General features: G+C 36.3%; 1 protein-coding gene across 1 annotated transcript; it reads right to left on the reverse strand.

Moving 5' to 3' along the window:
• Positions 1-1,944: 1,944 nt before the first annotated feature.
• On the reverse strand, positions 1,945-7,884 carry LOC306894879 (uncharacterized protein; the record flags this gene model as incomplete). The annotated part of the gene is made up of 11 exons (XM_079457716.1): positions 1,945-2,090; positions 2,173-2,424; positions 2,510-2,797; positions 2,885-3,043; positions 3,123-3,260; positions 3,344-3,625; positions 6,227-6,418; positions 6,945-7,205; positions 7,304-7,378; positions 7,465-7,570; positions 7,708-7,884. The coding sequence occupies 11 exons, from the start codon at positions 7,882-7,884 to the stop codon at positions 1,945-1,947; spliced, it is 2,076 nt and encodes a 691-aa protein (XP_079313842.1).
• Between the last annotated feature and the right edge of the window lie 15,092 nt (positions 7,885-22,976).

Raw genomic sequence — 22,976 nt, forward strand, 5'->3', positions numbered from 1 at the left:
TATGTGATTTGGGATGCACACATTGAGTTGAACTTACAGTGAGTGATGTTTAATGTCATCTGTGTTACAGGATACAGACTCATGAAGGTCTCAGTGAATCAATAAACAACACAGAGGAATCACAGCGACACCTAGTGTGTAAAAGACTTATAACATCTTCACCACACATTCATTTACTTCCATACGCCTTACAATACAAGAAACAAAATCAACGTTAATGTGGCGAGATGAGAGAATACAAACACAGTGAGTTCAGTGTTGGGTCACAGAGGAAAGTTTATTTAAAGAGAAAGTTGCTTTGGCTACAAGAGTAGCTTATACTTTTACATCTGGGTAAAAATAAAGATCAAAATACTCATAAAATGAATTAAAAGGTTTTTTTTGAAGTACAAGAGTCTTTATACCAATATACAGTATTTCTTCAGAAGGGTTCAATGATTTATTCAGTGATGTTACATCATTACACCTGTAGGTGGCGCTCATGAGTCTCTTTCAGATCATCTTTGGTACTTTGGTAAAGTCTGTGTTAAGGATTCCTTTAGTTTTTACTTCGTAAACTGTTGTGGTCTTTTCTTTAGCACAGCACCATGAGACATGAGGATTCAGGGGATCTGTCTTTTATGACCCTTCAACTACTTTAACTTTTAAAGAAGAACTACGTCATATGAAATGTGTCATTTATTCATGCAGTTATTGCTTCTGCATTATTCCTACAGTTTACTGGTTTTTAAACATTATTACTTTACACACCGGACAGCAACATTGTGTCAACTATGCAACTCATCTATTGGACTGTATTTAATTCTGCTCATCATTTTATTAAAGGAACAGTTCACCCAAAAATGAAAATGTTGTCGTCATTGACTCACCCCAGGTTGCTTTAAATCGGTTTAAATGTATTTGTTCTGCTAAACACAAAGGAAGAATGTCAGTGGCCAAACAGATCTCATCCCCCATTGATTCCCATAATATTTATTTGGGGACATAAATGGGGATGAGATCTGTTTGGTTACTGTTCTTACAAATATCGTCCTTCCTGAAACACAATTGTATTGAAACACATTGACAACTTCAAGTTAATAGGTTAAAGAGAAACTGCATATATTTCTGATGTAAAATTTTACATTTAGTCTCATAAAAATCAAGGTGAGAATAAACTCAAGTAATGTGACCGTAAGAAATGTTCTAGGCTAGAGCTACAGTAAAACATGACATCATCTTAAAATCTGTGACTTAAGAAATATTTGCAAAACACAAACAACTTCTTAGAGAAATACTGTATATACACCTTATACAAACCCACTGACATATTACATCTGAAGAAAAACATCTCTAACTTTCTCTCTCTTTCAATGGCACAAAAAACATGAATTTACAGTACAGACCTTTTACTGCAACACACCAGCGATATAAAAGTATTAACACAAGTTTTTAATTTGACTAAATGTTGCTTCTGTTTTTCTTAAACTTCTCAGATCAATACAGTGAAAATAATCAAACCTGTTTTCTTTACTATCCAGGTTTTGTTACTGAACCTGATATCAGATCTACACATTATCACATGACACTTAAATATATGAGCTGAAAACAAATGTTATGACTGTCATGAATATTACACAGTATGAAAAGTTTACAGTAAAAATATAACTAATAGTAATAATGACACAAAGTCTGTTGCTATAAGAGAACGGAGATTATCGAGCATTTACTGTGATGCACATAAAGCTTTGAGTTGTTAATAGTTAGTTTTAGTAAATGTGCTGTTGTGTTTTTCTCCGCTGGTCTTTGATTAAATCTGAGATCACATCATTACATTTATGTTTATTTAATCACATGTCACATCAATACAACCAGAAGCAACATCTGAAACAAACATATATGTAAACATTTGAATCATTCAATGATGTATTTTATTCTTATATATTAAGATGTTGTTTTTATGTGTTACTGATTTGTTTGATCTGAAAAATCAGATGTTTCATCTCTCAATCTGAAGCATTTGAACACCAGCATGACTGTCACTAACAGATATGGACAAACTGCCAGCAGAAAACTGAACATCTTGAGACCAGACATCTCCTCCTGAAAACCTGAAAAAGTGTGAACATGTTATCATGCAGAATATCTGAACTATAACAAACTCATCTCACATCACACGACAGACTCGCTCACCAGTGACTGGGATCCAGCTCTTTAGAGACGCTCCTCTCTCTGGGTGTTTACAGTAGTAGAAACCCTCATGTGACTTTGAGACTGTAGAGATGATCATCGTGTCTCCTGTAGTCTGATTCTTCACCTCTGATCCATCTTTATAGAATTCAGCTCTGAGGTTTGACGGGTTTTTATATCGATATAAACAGTGAAGAGTCAGAGAATCTCCTTCAGTCACAGGATGAACAGGACTGTCCAGAATCACATCACCGTCTACACAACAGAGGAACAAATGTAATGTAATGTAATAATAGTGATATTTCGTGTTAAGCTAATAAATACAGAATTATAAACTCACCGTGTATTGAGATATTAACAGGATGAAGTTTGTGTCCAGATTCGGACTCACACCAGTACACTGCAGTGTCAGACGTGATGAGAGATCTGATTGTACATGTAGATTCTGTTCCTATAGATCTGACCGATGATGATGAAGATGATGGACAAGTTTCCAGTGTGTTTGTGTATCTTCTCACTGTCCATCCAGTAGAGTTCCTGTGATCCTCACAGCTCAGAGAGAGAGATTCAGATGAGAAGTGTTGAGTTCTGTTGGGTCTGATGTTCAGAGACACTGAAGAAGAAACACCTGAGAAGAAAAACACAGTTTATAGATGAATGAATAAATGAAGGATATAAGAGCTTGTTGTTGTTTAGTTGTGTGTGTTGAAGTCACCAGTGATCCACAGTGGTTGTGTGTTGCTGTGGTGTGTGTGATAGACTGGATCTCCTCTCTCTGCTCGGCACATATAAACTCCTGTGTGCTTCAGAGCAGCAGAACTCACAGTGTAGTTGCCTTTAGATCCTCCACTGCTGTCTGACACCAGATCATAACCTGGAGAGAGAAATGTGCTTCACATTAAGGTTAAAAGATGGAATATTCAATAGAAAATAACTAACTGAGAGGGTATTACCTGAGGAAAGATTGTGTTGAGTGAACCAGCTGAATGTCCAGCCTGTAGACGAACTGTTAACCTCACACATCAGAGTCACTGAATCTCCTTCAGTCAGCCACTGCTGTGAAGAAACTCTTAAAACTGTCTTGGGTTGATCTGAAAGTGAGAAATCTCTCATGAATAACATGTGACACTTCAGCTCTTCACAGTAATGATGATGAACAAACATATAAACTCACATGATGATACAGTCAGTGTAACAGCATCACTCTTCTCAGAGTTTTGTCCGTTTACTCTCTTTCCTTCACACGTGTAGTTACCGCTGTGCTGATGGTTAACTGTGATTTTACACTTTTGTGTTTTGCATTGGTTGACTGTGTTCTGGTGGTTATATTTCTCTACAGTCCAGCTGTATGTCCACTCAGTGTCTTGTTCAGTCTGTATGTCACATCTCACAGTGACAGTTTCTCCTGAGAACAGCTGTTTGTCAGGCTCAACGCTCAAAACTGCTTTAGGACTCTCTGTACAACATAACAAAATATAATTTATTTATTTGTATGTTTAGGAGGAAAAGCATTTGTCCAGCAGACAAAAAGTGAGTTATAAACTGACACATGAACGAGAGTCTAAATGCAAAAATGCCACAAAAAAGCCTAAAAAATATGTCCAACTGATAAATTCCAGTTCATCTGAAGTCATTCTTTAACATTTCTCCTCTTGTGTTACATGGATGACAGTAAGTTTGGAACAGCGTAAGGGGACATCAAATAATGACAGAAAATGTATTCATGGAGTTAAGACACTACAACCCATAGAAAAGATGAAATATCTACACCTGATTGACCTCACATGTATTGCAGGTATAAAGGGTTTTATATACTATGATCATCTTATTACTGCAAAGAAACAACATTTATTTATAAAAGTACAGGACAGTGGATTTCATCTCTCAAAACAGGATTTCTATATGAATTTTTAAAGATACAAACAGCTCTGAAAATATGAAAGATCCAACTTTGGTCATCTCAACACATTTGTCATTTTCAGTCTCTGGTTTTGTGTTTGTTGAATGTATTGTGCATGTTTTGTTTTTGACCATATTTTCCTCAAAAAAGCTTTTAATCTCAAGAAACTGATCTGGTGTCCTATAAAATGAAATTAATCTATCATATCAAGTCATGTCAGCTTTATTTATAGAGCGCTTTTTACAATTTTCATTGTTACAAAGTCGCTGTACAAGAAAACATACTGACTGTAAGCAAAACATATAAGGTTATGCAAGTCAAAACACAGGTCAGATATCAGACAGACAAACGAATAATAAAACAAATGAATCTATAAGAACACAATAAATGTTGTTTCAGTCACTGGAGCTCTGGGTAAATAAGGTTTAATAACTATTTTATCATAGACTGCTTATATCCATAAATCTGAATGATTCATGAAAATGAAACCATATATTTCTGGTCCTCCTAAAACACTGATAAACATGATCACTGACATAATGTTTCTTTAACACACACACATGAGATGATATTAAACTCACCCATCACAATGAGATCAACAGATGATCTTGATGAAGTCTTTGGTCGTTCATGTCTCTCTGTTTCACACGAGTACTGACTCTGATCAGATTGAGAAACTGAACTGATAGTGAGAGTGTTTGTGTTTACAGTGTAATGTTGAGTCTTATAAACTTCAGTTCTGTCTTTATACCACAGATATCTCCAGTTTAATGATCTGTATTGTTCTTCTATCTCACACTTCAGAGTGACTGTCTCTCCAGTGAACACAGATGTGTCTGGTGTTACACTCACTGTAGCTCTGGGTAAAGCTGTAAAGATAATGTCATATTTACTCATAGGGCTTTAATACACACAAACATATTATTATCAATGGAACGTTCCAGTTTGGTCTAAAGCAACGGTATTAAATATTTGTGTTTATTATATTGTAATTATGTGTTATAAGTGTTTTATAAAAGCTCCAGTACTTTATGTGTCAATCTGTCTGTGAAAAGCCATTAAAAACATTTGAAAGATAACCTTAAAGTCTTTAATGCTTATATAGCATCAATAAAACTGTTAACTTCAATATACACTCGCTGGCCACTCTATTAGGTACACCTGTCCAACTGGTCGTTAATCAGCCAATCACATGGCAGCAACTCAATGCATTTAGGCATGTAGACATGGTCAAGACGATCTGCTGCAGTTCAAACCGTGAACTTAAAGGTGATTTAAGTGACTTTGAACGTGTCATGGTTGTTGGTGCAGACGGGCTGGTCTGAGTATTTCAGAAACTGCTGATCTAATGGGATTTTCACGCACAACCATCTCTAGGGTTCACAGAGAATGGTCTGAAAAAGAGAAAATATCCAGTGAGCGTCAGTTCTGTGTGCGCAAATGCCTTGTGGATGCCAGAGGTCAGAGGAGAATGGCCAGACTGGTTGGAGCTGATAGAAAGGCAACAGTAACTGAAATAAGCACTTGTTACAACAGAGGTCTGCAGAAGAGCATCTCTGAACTCACAACACGTCGAACCTTGAGGCCTTGAGCCATGAAGGATTGAGGCAGATCTGAAGGCAAAAGGGGGTCCAACCCGGTACTAGTAAGGTGTACCTAATAAAGTGGCCAGTGAGTCTATAATATTATAAATGAAATTACTAGAGTACTTTGATTTGAGGTTTTATTTTATTTACTACTATGATCTTCTTCCCAGTGTGACAGTAATGATTTTAATCTGAAATAGAGAACACTACTGTACATTTCATTTATCTACACAGAATGACGCCTTTCTCTTTTCAATAAAAAAACAATAGCTGTGGAGATATTATAAATCCAACACTGTTCATCACTATACATTTGTGTTTTTCACATCTGTCTGTTATTTCATGTTTGTTGAATTTATTGTTTATGTTTTGTTTACATATTATTTTCTATTTTAAAAGATTATAATCTCAAGAAACTAACCTGATAAACTAAAGTTATAATGAATAAAATGTTTCACGATGAGCAAAATATGACTGAATACAGATAAACACTCACCTGATACTGTCAGTGTAACTGCATCACTGATGTGTGAGAATCCTCTGATCTCTGCTCCTATACAGATGTATTTACCCGCATGATGCTCACTAACAGAACTGATTGTGTATTTCTGTTTATAACTGACGGTGTAATAATGTGAATCTTTATACCATCTGTACTGCCAGCTAGTGTTTCCTCCTCCAGTGATGACACATGTGAGAGTGACAGTTTCTCCTCTGAATAAACGTTCACCAGGCCGTACAGACACTTGAGCTTTTGGTCTTTCTGTACAATGAAAAACAAATCACACTGTAAATCTTGTCAAATAATGTCCTGCTGTATCTGCTGCACATCTGTGGATTTCAGTCTGGTGATGATGGATATGCAACTACTTTTTATTAGAAAGGCTTCATTTAATCTGAGGTATTTCTGAAAGGCACAGAATTCTTGTGTACTTTCTAGTCTTAAACAGCATAATACAAGTCTCAATGATCATTAAATGGTCCAATTAAAGTAAGTGTCAATACACAATTTTAATATAAACATATTCCAGATATTATTGTACAAACTATGCTATATTAATATAGTATGCAGAACAGAATACAGTGTGACTGTTGTTTAGTGTTTAAAGGTGAACGCCATTCGTGAACACTTTATGAATGAAACACGATTCAATCTATATTAACAGATTGCAAAACACACATTCTGTATTAGACTACAGGTTTTGACCTCTATGACTGCAATTGCCATTTCAGTGTGAAATATTGAATGTGTTTTCAGAACAGTGTATTATGTGAGTAATAATACTTGCCCTCTACTGTCACTCTTATTGGATCACTGTATAGTGTGTAATAGTTTCCTCTTCTGGCTCTGCACTTGTATTCTCCTCCATCAGAGACTTTCACAGAACTGATTCTTTTAGTTCCTGAAGCTTCACTGTATTCATAGTTTGAGGGTGTGAGAAAGAGAATCTCCCATCCAGTGAACTGATCCACCGCACAGGTCACAGTAACTGTGTCTCCAGTGAACACAGAACTCTGTCGCTTTACAGTCAGAGTTGGTTTGGGTTTATCTGTCAATATAAAACCATTGAGAATCATTTTTTAAACACCTGATATATCAAATGTTATTGGATAGTATTTTGCAGATAATAATGATGAACACACTCACCTGATACTGTCAGTGTAACTGCATCACTGGTGTGTGAGGATCCTCTGGTGTCTGATCCTCTACAGGTGTATTTACCTGCGTCAGACTCACTAACAGAACTGATAATGTAATAATACTGTTGTTTATTCTGCTGGGTGACTGAATCTTTATTCCATCTGTACTGCCAGCTAGTGTCTCCTCCTCCAGTGATGTCACATGTGAGAGTGACAGTTTCTCCTCTGAATACATGTTCACCAGGCCGTACAGACACTTGAGCTTTTGGTCTTTCTGTACAATAACAAACAATTCACTCAAAATAAAGTCAAATTATGTCAGCGATATTCTAGATGAACACAGATTGACAGATCACAAAACTGAAACAAACAATGTTCAATGTAAATAATGTAATAATACTTGCCCTCTACTGTCACTCTTATTGGATCACTGTATAGTGTGAGATAGTTTCCTCTTCTGGCTCTGCACTTGTATTCTCCTCCATCAGACACTTTCACAGAACTGATTCTTTTAGTTCCTGAAGCTTCACTGGATTCATGGTTTGAGGGTGTGAGAAAGAAAATCTCGCATCCAGTGAACTGATCCATCGCACAGGTCAGAATAACTGTGTCTCCAGTGAACACAGAACTCTGTGGCTGTACAGTCAGAGTTGGTTTTATATCTGTCAATATTAAATTATTGGGAATTGTGAACATATTCCACCAAGTTTGTGTTGCTCTAACTGTCAGATCAGTAATGTATTTGATTTCATAAACAATTAAAAACGAATTCTGAACATAAAGGGCTGATGTGATCTGCAAATAACTTGCTCATATATTACAGTTACTCCACACAGATAGATGTCACTATAAAGTCAGAAAAGCCCTTTTAAGTTTTTAACTCATCATGTAAGCACTGTGTGATGTGGCTTTCTGAGTAAACACTTTAGATAAACTTCTCTAACAGCAAGAACTGAGCTGAATTCTCTTTCACGTCACTTGAATCAGTAATAAAACACACAAATGATAAACTTTCATCTGCTGTCCTGAGCATCATTCAGACTGGCCCCGGATCATCTGAGAGTTTTTATTGTCAAAGCACATATAATAATAAACACACTCAGCTGAAGATATCTTTGTATCTGCATCATTGATGTCTGAGGATTGTGATCCGCCGGCCTTTCCTGATTCTAACACATGATTTTAAACGTTTACATCACTGAGATGTGAGCAAGTGTTTCAAAAAGATCTTGTTGCTCTCATTGGTAAATCACAAGTAAACTTAAGGCTGGAATACACTACATGACTAGAAAAAACTAGACATCACACACTTGAATGTTTGGGCATCACACTACACGCTAAAATCTGCAGACTAGCGCAGACTTTGTGCAACAAGTCCAGACTGAACATCTGGTCAGAATCTGAGCGAAAGTCTTGTAGTGTATTACAGATTTAAATCAGTATAAAACGTACTTTGGTGTTCCTTATTTAAGTTAAGGGAAAATATTTTGCCTTTCTTTGCAATTTGGCACTAAAAGTAGATTTAAAACATGGAAAACTGAGCAGAATAATGTATTTCATATATTCTTTTATAATCGTTCTTCCACATTCATCTGAAAGCATTAATGTTGGCTATGAGAATAGATTTATGAATGATTTCCCTAATGGTGGTCAATCTTGTGCTTCACAAAAGATCATTTTTATATATCTGCTCTCAGATCATGAATATTGTATGTGATGTGATCAATAAAACAAAGTGACTCACCTTCAGTTTCTTCAGAGTCGATCGCTGAAATCAGCACTGTAAAGAAAAAAGAGAAAAAACTTGTTGCAGCTTAAACCTAAACATGGAGCTGATACATAATAAAACAAAGTTATTTTATTTGACACACAGAGCTGAAGATTCTTCCTAAAATCACCATGTTGAGAGACACATGAGCAGCTAAATAATAGATTGTTGCTTCAATGACAAAAATAATCCACAATTTTTTCTGTTGTGTGACGCTGCAGCCGCACAGATAGATGTCAGTATAAAGTCAAACATCATCAGCCAGGAAAACAAACACATAGAGCACAATAAAATACTTTCAACAATATAAAACATTTGTCTTTGCTCATGACGACTCATTTTCTTTTGCAGATTGTTGTGTCAATCATCTGAATCTGAATGACTGTAGATTCATTCATCTGAATTTGAGTCATTTAACGGTTTATGAAAAGATGACAGATTCTTGTGACACAAATACAAAAGTAACAGACTTGGTCCACAAGATGGCGTCAGTAAACTTTTGGGACCCCAGTGGGCATCTTTACTTCCGGTTGTAACGGCAATCTTTTATACATAAAACAGTGTTTGTGTGTTGAGTAAATCTACACAGAGATGAGCAATATATTCACTAACCAGAGACTACGACTAAACTACTGTTATTTCTTTACCTTATGACATGAAACCACACTGATTTAAAACTACATAATTACAAATATTAAAATGGACTTTTCTATAAGAAGTATGAGCAGTGAATATGAGTTTATTGTGGTTTCACTGAAAGAAGACGGTGATATGGCAACACTTGTTTTTACAGACTGGTATGAAACATCATTACACTTATAAACATGACTATTGTATTGATTCAATACCGTCATCGCGTCACACATTCACGTTGCTTAATCCTAATGTTGTTGGAATAACATTATATATTTACTCTTTTAGTCTGCTCTTGACAGGACTGTATTTACTGTGAGTCTGTGTATAGACGTGAACAGGAAGAATGGATGCCCACACTCGCTTAATCCAACATGGCAACCATATGCAAGTAGACAATTTGAGAAATCAGATGCATGAAATATGAAGACAAATAGACTTGTAGAAAAATAGACAAATGCAGGATGACAATGAGGATTTGGTCAACAAAGGTCTAGCTTGAAATATCTCTTGAAACTCTCTTCTTCCTCTTTAGTTAATGTGCGATTTATTCTCATCTCACTTCACTGAATTGTGCTGCATCTGCTGTTTAAGGATGTTTTAATACAGTTAAAGGACACTGAAGGTTTCTGTCATGTACACTTGTGGTTGTGCATCACAGACGTTCTGTAACATGTATAAATCTGACAAATGTTTGATGGACAACATGAATGAATAAAAATACAAACATCATCAAACTGAAGTAACACACCAGTCTCCCTCATTCAGCTACAACACAACAGATGCTTTTCTGTTTCACACACACCACCAAACCATTAGAACTAAGTGTCTGACCTTTACCCCAAACCAGACCTAGTTTTGACCCTCAAACAGCCCTTTAAAGGGTCTCAGAAAGTGAGGACCGGCCGAAATGTCCTCAATTTACTCTCTTAGTCCTCATGAAGATAAATGTACAAACACACACAACATCTGAACTCTTACTGATGTCATTCACTCATATATTATGAGATAAAGTTTAAACTCATCATGAAAAATACAGGAACACTAAATGACTTGATGTTGTACATGAATGTGACAGTAAGTGATGATCAGTGAAACACACAGAATGAAGAAGATAATACTTACAGAGCACTAGAAGAAGAGAACTGAGCTCCATACTGATCTACTGATGACACAGACTTCAACAAACACACTGTTAAACACTCAAACACTTCCTCTATAACACCATGAACCACATCAATGCCATAGAGAGAAAAAATCTAGGCTACAAATGAAACGTCAAACTGACATACATGTATTTCTACACCAATGTGTGTTTGCAGTGTCAAATGGAGTAAATCATTCATGTGTCATTAACTGCACATAATAATGTTGATAGTAATAATATTAGTAAAGATTTGTGAACAGCTGCTCTCTTGAACACACACAGATTAATACAACAGAACAGAAATAAAACAAACCAAACCTCATTCAGTCATGTGAAATACACTGATGGTGCTGAGTGTCAATGATGGGCTACACATGTACCTGTGAAGATGAGCTATATCTGAACATCAGAATAACATCTGGAGTCTTCTACTGACAGACTCAGTGAGCAACAGCTGAGAACATCACAGCAACCAGCTCAACACTTCCAGGAAGTTTCATTCATCTCACATTTTATGAAAGTGAGTTCTGATGCTTTGATGGGTTGTGTGGAGATGATGTCAGATTTGAGTTTTGAATACTTAACAAAAAGCACATTTCAGAAGTCACTGTTATTAGATTATTTTGAACAGTGAATATATAATATATAACTAAGAGCCAAAGATACAGAAAGAGGAAGTACAAAAAAACAGATGAATCTTTAAATATCAAACTGCTGCATCTTCAGTGTGAAGAGACGCTCACATGGTTAATACATCTCATCTGAACATCATACATGTTTTATGCTAAACTTTTGTGCTCTGACAAGAAACCTCAAGATACACTGAACAAAATTATAAACGCATCACTTTTGTTTTGCCCCCATTTTCCATGAGCTGAACTCAAAGATCTAAGACTATTTCTATGTACACAAAAGGCCAATTTCTCTCAAATATTGTTCACAAATCTGTCTAAACATGTGTTAGTGAGCACTTCTCCTTTACTGAGAGAATCCATCCACCTCACAGGTGTGACATATCAAGATGCTGATCATACAGCATGAGTATTTCATATGCTGGTCACAATAAAAGATCTCTCTAAACTGTGCAGTTTTACTGTCTCGGGGGGTCCGAAAACCAGTCAGTATTTGCTGTGACCACCATTTGCCTCATGCAGTGCAACACATCTCCTTCGCAGTTGATCAGGTGGTTGATTGTGGCCTGTGAAATGTTGGTCCGCTCCTCTTCAATGGCTGTGCGAACATGCTGGATGGGTGACATGTCTGGTAAGTATGCTGACCATGCAAGAACTGGGATGCTTTCAGCTTCCAGGAATTGTGTAGCATCCTTGACACTTTTAAGGTGACATTTTTATTTACTTTTACACAAGTATGGGTCAACACAATGTGTCTGAAGTTCATGAATCTTTTTTTACAATGCCTTAAAAGTCTGTTTCTGCATGGAAGGAAAAACACGCTGGTTTGTTGTGTGTCTCTTTAAATCCATCTGAGCTGCCAATCTCCCTCTTTCCAGCAGAAAGGGCTAAAGGGATATGAAAATGAAAATACTTGTTCAGAATGGTTTATTGACTTTTTTCAATGATGTTACATCATTACACCCTAGGTGGCTCTCAGTGTCTTTCAGATCATCAGTGCTGATCTCCTGAGGTATAATGCTCATGTGGCATTTATTGAGATCATTTTCAAAAGATCATAGAAACATTTTAAAATTTTCAAAAACACCCCATGGGGACACAAGATGGTGCGCAGGTTTAAGTCCCCAACGGGCCACAAACACACAAACATACAAAACGAGTCCTGTATAACCGTTGTGAATCCAGTTTAAATAAGGAGGTAGTGCAGAACACAGATTTATTTGCGCAATAAACAATTTTTGAACCAGAAATGTTATAGGTTGCAAAAAATCATTTTACAGAGATCAGTTTACAGTATCAAAGTTTGGAACAATAAAAGCAACACAAGACATTAACATTCAGGCATTTAGCAGATGCTATAAGAAAACACGACTTCAAGAATTTTTTATGAGCACACTTTTATATTTTCGGGAAATAATTAAATACCCATTTTTTCTGTCTCTCTGCCCTTGTGCATGTCACTAGATATACTGTACATATGAAAACACACACAGTATGAATAATGAAAAAATCACTTTGAGAAAATGTTTGTTAAACAGAGGAAAGCAGATTGTGGTTTTTACAAATTCCCATTTATAAAATCAGACATTCTTCCTTTTGTCTGATACTGGTGAATTATGTTGCTGTCCTTTCTTTGTTGAACATGCATCTTTTGGAGTCTTCTTTCTTATTAATCGCCATGTTTACTTTTCACTCAAAACTCTTTTGCGGGTCGGATTAAAATGCCTGGTGGGCTTTAATTCTCCCCCCACTGTTATAATGGCGAGTGAGAAATGGTTATTTGTGGTATTTCTGGGAATCGACCGAAGCCACCGCACAGTTTAAGTCGCTTCTTATTTCAGAGCTGTTCCTGTACCTGTACACAGTCTTACACCTTTCTGACCATTCCTGATAGCAGTGATGATAAATTTATCATACGGGGGAATCAGGACCTCTTTCTCACGAGGATGCTCAGAGTATTTTGACACATCAGCACCATGACAAGTATAGATTTCAAAACGAGTAAGATTTCCAAATCTCTTTGCTACATTTTGATCACGAGAAGAGGATGCAAACAAACCAAATCGAATCTCCTTTTTCGGATCTTTCACATTAAACGCAACATTGGTACCACGATATGTTGATTTACATTCCTGTTGTCTTTTCTTTAATATCTGTAATGCTTCCGTCAACCAAAAGTGAAGCGAGTCAGTTTTTGGTATTTTCGTCTACAAGTAATAACATCTTGATTGAATTGACTATATACCTGACGACTAGTGTACACAGAAATGGCAGTTAAATGACTCAGTTTCAGGTTATTTTGTGGACCAAAGTGTTTGTTTTCAACGTCTCTCCAAGCTTTTCCAAAGCCAGATATGTTAGCAGAGATTTCTTTGATAAGATATTTTGTCTCCACTTGACGTGTCATGTTTTTTGAACAACCATCATACTGGTCATCCACTGAATCTGGTGCCATATCCAATGGAAATTTTGGTACTACAACAGCCGGCCTGTGATCCTGTGAGAAAAATAAACTTATCATCAGTAATCCTTGTACAGTAATATAGAAATCCATAGTTTAAGCTCACCTGTCCTAGAGCAACTTCACTGCTGACAATGAGAAAAAGAGCTGCAGTGGCCAACATCATGATAGTCTGAGTCCTCATTCATGGAAATTCTGTCTGAATGCTGAACAGTGAAAAAAAAGGAAAACAAATACAATATTTTTACAAATTGCACATCAAAAATCTTTCTACAATAGAACACTGCAGGTAGTTACATACAGTACTCATCCTAAACCATTTCATTTATTTTATATTTTCATAATAACAAACGTTAAAGTAAAAACATCTTTAGAAATGTTGGTACACTAAAGACCCTAATAAGTTGACTGCACTGACATGATCTTGTAAAGCGGTTTACATTCAAGTACACTTGATGCTTATTTACATGGAACCGAAATTGTGAAATTGACTTTGTGCTTGTTTAATGTACTTAATGATATTATTTCTCAGCGGTTGAATAAACTCGATTCGCCACAGAATTAAACTTGAAAATCCATTTTTGAGATAAATTTTCTATTGTGGAAAGAAATGTGATGTTTGGAACAGGTGAAATTTTACAAAAGCATAAAAATCACCTAAACTGTGACATGACTGTGAAACAAAATCAATGATACTTATACTAATAATGGCCCGACTGGGGGGCAATCGTATATTTTGGTTGAAAGATAAATACAGTATCATAGTTCATTGCATGCATAATCTGGTAACAGACCATTATTGAATAGATCAGACATTCTGGCACAAGCACTGAACACCTGAATTTTTAAAAGTATGGTTTTTGTTTGTTAAAACGTTACACAAGCTGTAATCTTTACTAAAACGGTCCAAAACCTCAAAGTTTAGTCATGATTACTTGATTATTTAAGTACAAACAACATTAGAGATGAATGTCACCGCCAAAGCTCAGTTTACATTCAGCATTTTGTCATAAGAGCCAGTTTGCTGAGCTATTGTGTGAATCATATTTCTTAATACCAAATGAATAAGTCAAATCTTTATGAGACAAAATGAGACATACATTTACAGTAACTGACCTTTTCAGATGTCTTCAGCCATTTTTTGTTCCAGGATTTGAAAAAAAAATAACAACAAGTAGCAACGTATCAAAGTGAGAGTTCAATTGACTAAGTACAAGCACAAGTTAAGATCATGAACAAAGAGCAGCAATGAGGAACAAACTTTAGTTTTTACCATGTGAAATGTTTACTATGTTACACAGCAAATTTCTGAGTGTTAAATTCTCACCTGCAGTGTGAAAATCAACACTTTTTCTGGGTTTATATAGGTCCACACTAAATTGTGTCATGATTCTGCCTGCTCTTGTCTTGATTTTCTGGTCTAGGGGCAGAATCATGACAGACCCACGTGTTTTATGTGGAGAGAAACATATTATTGTCAATCAGGACATAATATGCGTTCTCTCCTGTCTCGTCATTTGGCCCCGCCCCTCTCGTTCCTAGTATAGCTTTCCTCCTGTGTCGCATTACCCACTCCTGCCCATCGTTATCTCCTTTGTTAGTCTCCCTATATAATACCCTCTTGTCCATTGTCTTGTGCTGGTTCGTTGCTCTTGTATGCTGTACATGTGTCCTGCCTTGTTTCCACGTTTCATGCCATGTATGTAGTGTTCCTAGTTCATGTATGGTTTCAGAGTTCCTTGTTTGTTAGTCCTAGTTGTTTCTTTTTGCCCCCCTTGTGGGAAGTCTTTGTTTTCAGTTTTGTATCTTAGTTTTGGTTAGCGTTTTCCCCCATCGAGGGTGTTTTTGTTCTTGTTTATATATTAAAGTCTTGTTAACCCCTTCATCGTCCGTGTCTGCCTGCACTTGGGTTCTTCTCCTCACACATCACGACAAAATTGAGTTAAATATACACTTTTAAAAGTTATTTTTAATACTTACAGTGTTATAAAAACTCTCAGAGTGTTCTAATTTAACACCACTAGTGTAATTTGTACTATCTCAAAAGGCACATTTTACACCAAAATAGTGCTGGAATTTCAATCTTAGTGTCAATAGTTTAACACTGTGTTAGGTAATTGTACACTAATTTAGTGTTTAAACATGTCCTGATTAAGGTAATTTACATCTAGATCGAATTTATCTATAATTATGATACATGTACAAAAAGAAAAGCCAACATAGTTTCAGTTTGATCTTTTATTTTTAACAAATAACATCTCAAACTAACAGAAATGAAGGTACCATCTGACCCATATGGACACTGTAGATCAACTAACAGAAATGAAGGTACCATCTGACCCATATGGACACTGTAGATCAAAAGACCTGTAGAACCTCAGAGCATTTGCTTTAATAAGTTCACTCATAGTTTCTATGTACTTTAAATGCATGATGATGCTCTGAGTAGAATTTCTCGATTCTGCCCTTGAATCTTCCAAATCCAAGTAGGTATGGCTGGCACCCCTCCCTTTCACTGAGATGGCCTTCAATACTGGTGCAGTAACATAAAAAGATACTTCACTTATTCACAAAGTTTAATAAAAAAAATAGTATAAAAAGTTCAAACCTCTTTCATTTATTGTAAAAAGTAAACATTTGATCACCCACCATTTCACCCCAAGTCTACCCAAGATAAATATGACTTACATCATCAGAAAACAACTATCCAAGCTTACATGGCAAATTTACCATTTGGAAATACATACCTGTTTTGCCTTTTCAGCATTCAAGGCTTCTTTACTGCTGGCCCTTGTTGATTGAATGTGCACTGTTGGTTCTCTCTCCTCATAGTCAGTGCAAGTGCTTTGGGTTGAGGATCTTGTTGGCGAAATCACTGAAACAAAAAGTAAAAACAATTTTCCAAACACAATAACAACGGTAAAATTAAGAAAACCACATATGACATTGTGTCTCTATAGTTTTGTGTATTGTTAAAATTGACAAAAAAGCTTTCTCATTCTCTTAGGGCTTTGTCAGCGCCTGATGACCATAGAGCGCCACCGCAGTGGCGTAATTGAGTAGCTGCAGTTAACGTTACAGATGATACTTTATAAAAGTACAGCAATTGTTCGTTTATAATAAAACGCCTCACAAAGTTTTGTTATTAGATAATTATCTGTCAGGGAAAAGCCTTGAAAGTACATTATACTACCAATCAATTTTTTTAACAACGCGTTTTGTCTTCGCCAATGCACCACAAAAAAGGCTTAAAAGTGCGTATCAGCCCTGTACGAAAACATGTTAGGTCTCAGTTAATGTGAACGGAAGAATAGCAGATCAACTGTGCGCTCGTCAGAACACACGAGAGTTAAATATCATAACAAGGAAATATATAAAATAACAGTGCGCTTTTTCAAAGCTGTTTCCTGTTATATTAGCTTTTAAAAATAGCACTGTTGGGGAAGGGGCGGGAAACCCGATGATATTTGCGTAAATAACATTAACTAGGACCAAGAAAAGTCACGTTATGTGCACGTTTAAACAAGCCTCATGTGTTTACAGAGTTTGGTATATATAAGTATAGATATCTGTGAAAACGCTGCACGACATAATATTAGACGTATGCGTTTCTTGGCCATGGCAACGCACATGAGATCTGGCGTAAACGGGTTGCGTCTCATTTCATTAAAACCAGACATCTCAACCTGCAAAAAAGCATTTCAGGGAGGTATCCCGAAAGCACATCCCACAACCCCCCCAACCTACTAAATAAATGCATGATCTCCCACTAACAATTAATAAATATTACTAACCCTAGGTTATGTTGAAACTGATCATGATAAACTTTAAAAAACGTTATTGTTACCTTTGCGCTGCTCTCGGTCGGTTGTCTGCGGATTGAAAATAACAATAGCGAGCTGAAAATGTACATAAAAAATGTTGAGAACATTAAATAAACAAAAACAAAAAATTAAGTTATTAAAAATGTATTATAGCCTACCTATTTTTGCACTGCCGTCACCTCGTGGTTGTCCGCCATCAGTCAAAAAGGAAGTGATCCACAATGACCGGAAATTGGATGTACTCGGCTAAAGTGTATACTGACTCTTACCTTTTATTTATACCGTGAGTGCTGTTATCATTCAAATTAACACCTAAATCAACACTTTTTAACTCTGGTAAAGTAACCCTAAAAAAACAACTCAAAACAACACTGGAAATTTTGCTGTGTAAGAGGTGGGACTTATGCACCCAACTTTATGAATACGTCATCGGTTCTTAAGAACGTTTACATCCTCCTGCAGAATCTGCAAAATGTTAGTGTAGTGATATGCTCCTTTAAGCTTGTCCCTACCCAATGATTAATTAGGGGCCTTATTGGGACTATATAAAGGGCATCCCCAGAATGGTAGGATGTTGTGTCATCTGGGTGTTGGTTGCCGGTGCTCGTTGGCTCTGTGAGAGAGGTATTTGGTTGTTTGCCATAAGTATGGTGTGGCGTCTAGATAGTAGTGGTGGGCAGATTGAGGCTTCGTGAAGCAATGAAACAGTTGAAGCAAATGTGTCATATTGTGTCGGGACTTCGCATCAATCCGACACCCGTCTCAACGGTGACACCTAGTGGTCACTTGCAGGTGTTTATCTGAAACAACCGTGACAACGAGCCATTCAATTTTTTGTATTTTTCTTATATGTGAAGCTTGTAACCTGTAGGCTTCTCACTCTGCATAATGTTATTTTGGTCATGAAAAATGAATATTATTAAAAGAAATCAAGCCACAATGTCTCTTTTTTATATATTTTTATTAAAAAATATTAATTTCTCTGCTGTGGAAGGACTTAGTCTATTTTTTTTTACAGATAATGTCTCCAGCCTTTGAAAAAATCCTCTCACATGGGACACTTGTTGCTGGCATGCAAAGATATTTTTTGAATAAAAACAACAATTAAAACAAATCCTAAACTGACGGCATATATGAAGTATATATTATATGAATCAGATTACATAACATAACATAGACTGAAACTGCTCAGCAGGAGTTGTGTTTGAACGCATCAGCGAAGCACACTCCAGTGTGATGTGCTTTTCAGCGTCCTGGGCTTTGGCAGGATTTCCAAATGTCTGTCTGTCTCTAGCCTATCATTCAATGTGTAAATTTAAATGTAAGCCTAAATATAACTAAACAAATCGCACTATAAATGTCACTTTATCTCCAAATATCAATATAAAGTGGGAATGTGATTGCAGTGCTGTTTAGCCTCGACGCTGCGGTTTTGTTTCTATTTGTTATTTTTTCTTTCTGTTGTTTTTTGTTTCTCTTCGTTTCTTTTCGGTTTTTGTTTTATAGTTGTTGCTGACAACTGCTTTGCGTATAGCTGTTTCTGACAGCGTTGGGCGTACAGCTGTTGTGTACGGCTGCTATACTTTTGTTGTTTTTCTTTCCTTGTAATATTTGGTTTAGGTTTAGATATAATTGATTTATTTGTTTTTGTGCTTTTTGCCCTAATACTTTCGGTAAGCAACTGTGTTTATTTGGCATTGATTGCTTATTGCTGGCAACATAAACACTTAATGCTGTTTTCTGATTTATATTCATTGGTTAATTGGTTCTCTACTTTCTTCCCCAGGAGCAGGGGTGACCCAAAAGCAGGCAGCCTAGTCATCCTGTGTATGGTGACGGAAATTCTCCTTTTAAGTGTGCGATAGATGTCTTTCTTGAAGTGCAGTTCACTAGTGTGTGTGTGCTTTGGAAGTTTTGGGCACGGTGTCCTTATTGTGGGCTGATTTGACGCCTACTGCTTAGCCGGCCCAGCTAATGGTGCACCCCAGCTCCGTCCCGAGAGCCCATATGTCCGTTTAATGATTGAACTTTGTTGCTCATATATAAACCAGCGGTCTGGCCCGCTAATACCAATGTTTTATTGACTCTAGTAGCTTCTTTTGAACTATTTATGATCATTAAATAAAGAATTATATTTTTCTGTACCTATTCATGCCTCAGTGTCCTGTGATTGTGAGAGAGAGAAACGAACTTGTGTGCCCTGTTTAAGGGTATTTCCCCAGCTGGTTCTATGCTGGGGTGGCGTAGTAGTGATACATTATAGTTTTGCTATGTGGGAGCGTGCATTCACGCAATAACTCATACGCCCCACCATTAGTCTTAACTTATTTATTTGCTTAAAAAAGAAAAAAACATGACATGAAATGTGAATTTGAGATATTGTATTAGCTAATTTTTACCGGATCCAGACCTTCCTCGAGGGAAACCTGTTTACTTTTGGTTTCAAAGTAAGAAACGACATTCAGGTATATATTGTTTAATCATTTGTAAATATAATGTCATATGTGTTATTAAAAGATACATTTATATTTAATCTGTCAAAAAAAACTGTCAAATAGATTTGCTGTATCCGGGTTACCTTGTGTTATCAGTTTTGAGAGGTTGTTATCTGGGAATAACAAACCTACAAATGTCTGACTGGCCAATCAGAATCAAGCATTCCAACGAGCCGTGTTATAATGTGAAAAACCTTCTCCGGTCACTGGATTCAACTACAGTGTGGAGACTTTAGACAAGTGTTCTTCACAGTTCTTTGAGAATTATATCATCAGTTGTTATTTATGTCACGAAGTTTGCATGACACAGACAGACCAGTTTAAGCTACATGAATACATTTCTCTTCAGTGTGCCCCATGTGTCTCTTTTCAATCTCCTCTTCTATTTCACAAGCCCACGCATTCATTTAACATTTGATCATATACCCTCCAGCTCATGGCTTTCTCAGACTCTGCGTGACCACCGGACCAAGAGAAGAGGAAGTCAGAGGCGGACAGAGTACACAGGTTCATTACTTGAGTAAAAGTACAGATACCCCTTGCTAAATTTTACTCAAGTACAAGTAAAAGTACTACAGTCAGATGTGTACTTAAGTAAAAGTACTGAAGTACATGTTTTTAAAAGTACTTGAGTATCAAGAGTACAAGAGTACATTTTCTAAATATTGCATTACTACTGCCACAGTGCTTACATTTATGTACAGAAACGTCCTACATGGAGTTATGAAAAATGTTAATGTTAATACCTTGGAGAATGTTAAAGGAATTTAAAGTAAAATAAAGTCATTTTAATCTTTTTACCATGCTTTATTCTTTTCACCTCTGCTAGAGTTTTAATGGATTTTTTGCACCCACATTTGAACCGAACAGTTTTAAACAACACACCGCATACTCAAGAACATCAAAGCAATTACTCTGCTTACATTAATGAGTAATATTAGAAAATACAATTCAGCTAACAATTGTGTGTACATGTGAGTTTCTCTGTTTTTTCATCAATCAGTAGTGGCGTTTCATCAAAACCTAGGGTATGGCGAAATTTCTTCAGACCATACAAAAACGAACCACAATGAAACCAAATGATACCACATATATGTAACCACAAAACTTAAAGTAGTAAAAAATAACCCAGCCAGATGTTGTCATAACCACCACCAACGACTACGTTAATCGACTATGAGACTAAAATATAAACCAACCATTGATCAGATTCAGCAAACAAGATTAAATATAAAACATGTCTTACCTTGTCGCAGGGTTGTTAAGCCTTGATTCTTTTCATTTTTAAGCTAATCCTGGCATAGCTAGTGGCAAATCGCAAAATACATAATAGCCTAAACTGCGACTGCACTACAAAGTCTTTCCGTACAATATATATTTTTAATTTTTCACAGATAGCGTTGTACATTATGAATGAAATACAATAACAATAGTGTAAATTATTCGATTTATTAAAATTATTAAATGGATGCCAACTAATTGGGAAAATAAAGACCATCCCCACTACCCATAACCTCACACTTGATTCCAAAACCACTGTTAGGCATTTTGTAGACAGTTTCTTTGTTTTATTGAAAATAAATGCCTGTATATGATCTTAAATGTGGAAAATGCAGACAAACGAGTTTAGCCAAAAAGAGCTTCGAACCAACATTACGATGATGTCACGTCAAAACTACATATCTTCGGTCTTACCGACTATACGTCAATGACGCTATGTGAATTAACGGTGTTTATACATTCTCAAATACACATGCTTCCGACGCCTATGCTACATGTACACATCAGTGTAAAGTAGTTTAATTATCTATAATGAGTCTCATTATGCACACGTACTTTGTTTCAACAATGTTTTCTGAACGCTAGGGCCATACACAAACGCCGCCCCTGAAATCAATAAACCTAAAACAGCAAAGAAGGCGATATAATGTTCTGACACACCTCTGAACCTGACCGTGTTATACACGCAGCATAGAGCAAAGAAGAGAAAATAATAATGATTAAAGAAAATCAGCTGACCGGTCGCGATGTTTTCAAGTTCATTTTATGTTATATTTAGCATTTTATATGACGCTATTGGCTACTCTTCCCTTACCTTTATTCTTTATTCGTATAAAAATACCCCCAAATCGCATGAAAATACACACAAAACACATATTCTTCAATCGTGCATTTATTAGCTTCTTGTTTTGGTGAAGAAATGTTACTTTAGCTTCATCGCGGATGTCCTGAATAAGGAAGTGTACACAGGACGTGTCATGCAGACGTGAGATGATTGACAGCTGTGTACAGCAAATGATAGAGCTCTGAGGTCTGGGTGATTGTTGCTGATAGGCTCGCCCAATAAGTGGCGCCTGCACAATCCAATCACGTTTGAGAGGGAAAAAACAAATTGGTGGTTTCCGAGATTTTTCTTTTTCCTTTTTAGAAGTAACGTGTACTTACGGTTATGGATAGAAATGTAGCGGAGTAAAGAGTACAATATTTGCCTCTCAAATGTACTTGAGTAAAGTCATGAGTACTCCCCAAAAATGATACTCAAGTAAAGTACAGATCCCTCAAAATTGTACTTAAGTACTGTACTCGAGTAAATGTACTCCGTTACTGTCCGGCTCTGTTGAAATTACAATGATTATGTGCCAAATCTTAATAAGTTGAAATGTGTATTTTTCAAGTAGCCGATATTACCCACAACGTATTTTGAGAACAAGACATTTAGC

The sequence above is a fragment of the Barbatula barbatula genome (genome assembly GCF_947034865.1).
Source record: "Barbatula barbatula genome assembly, chromosome: 5".
Taxonomy (NCBI): Eukaryota; Metazoa; Chordata; class Actinopteri; order Cypriniformes; family Nemacheilidae; genus Barbatula; species Barbatula barbatula.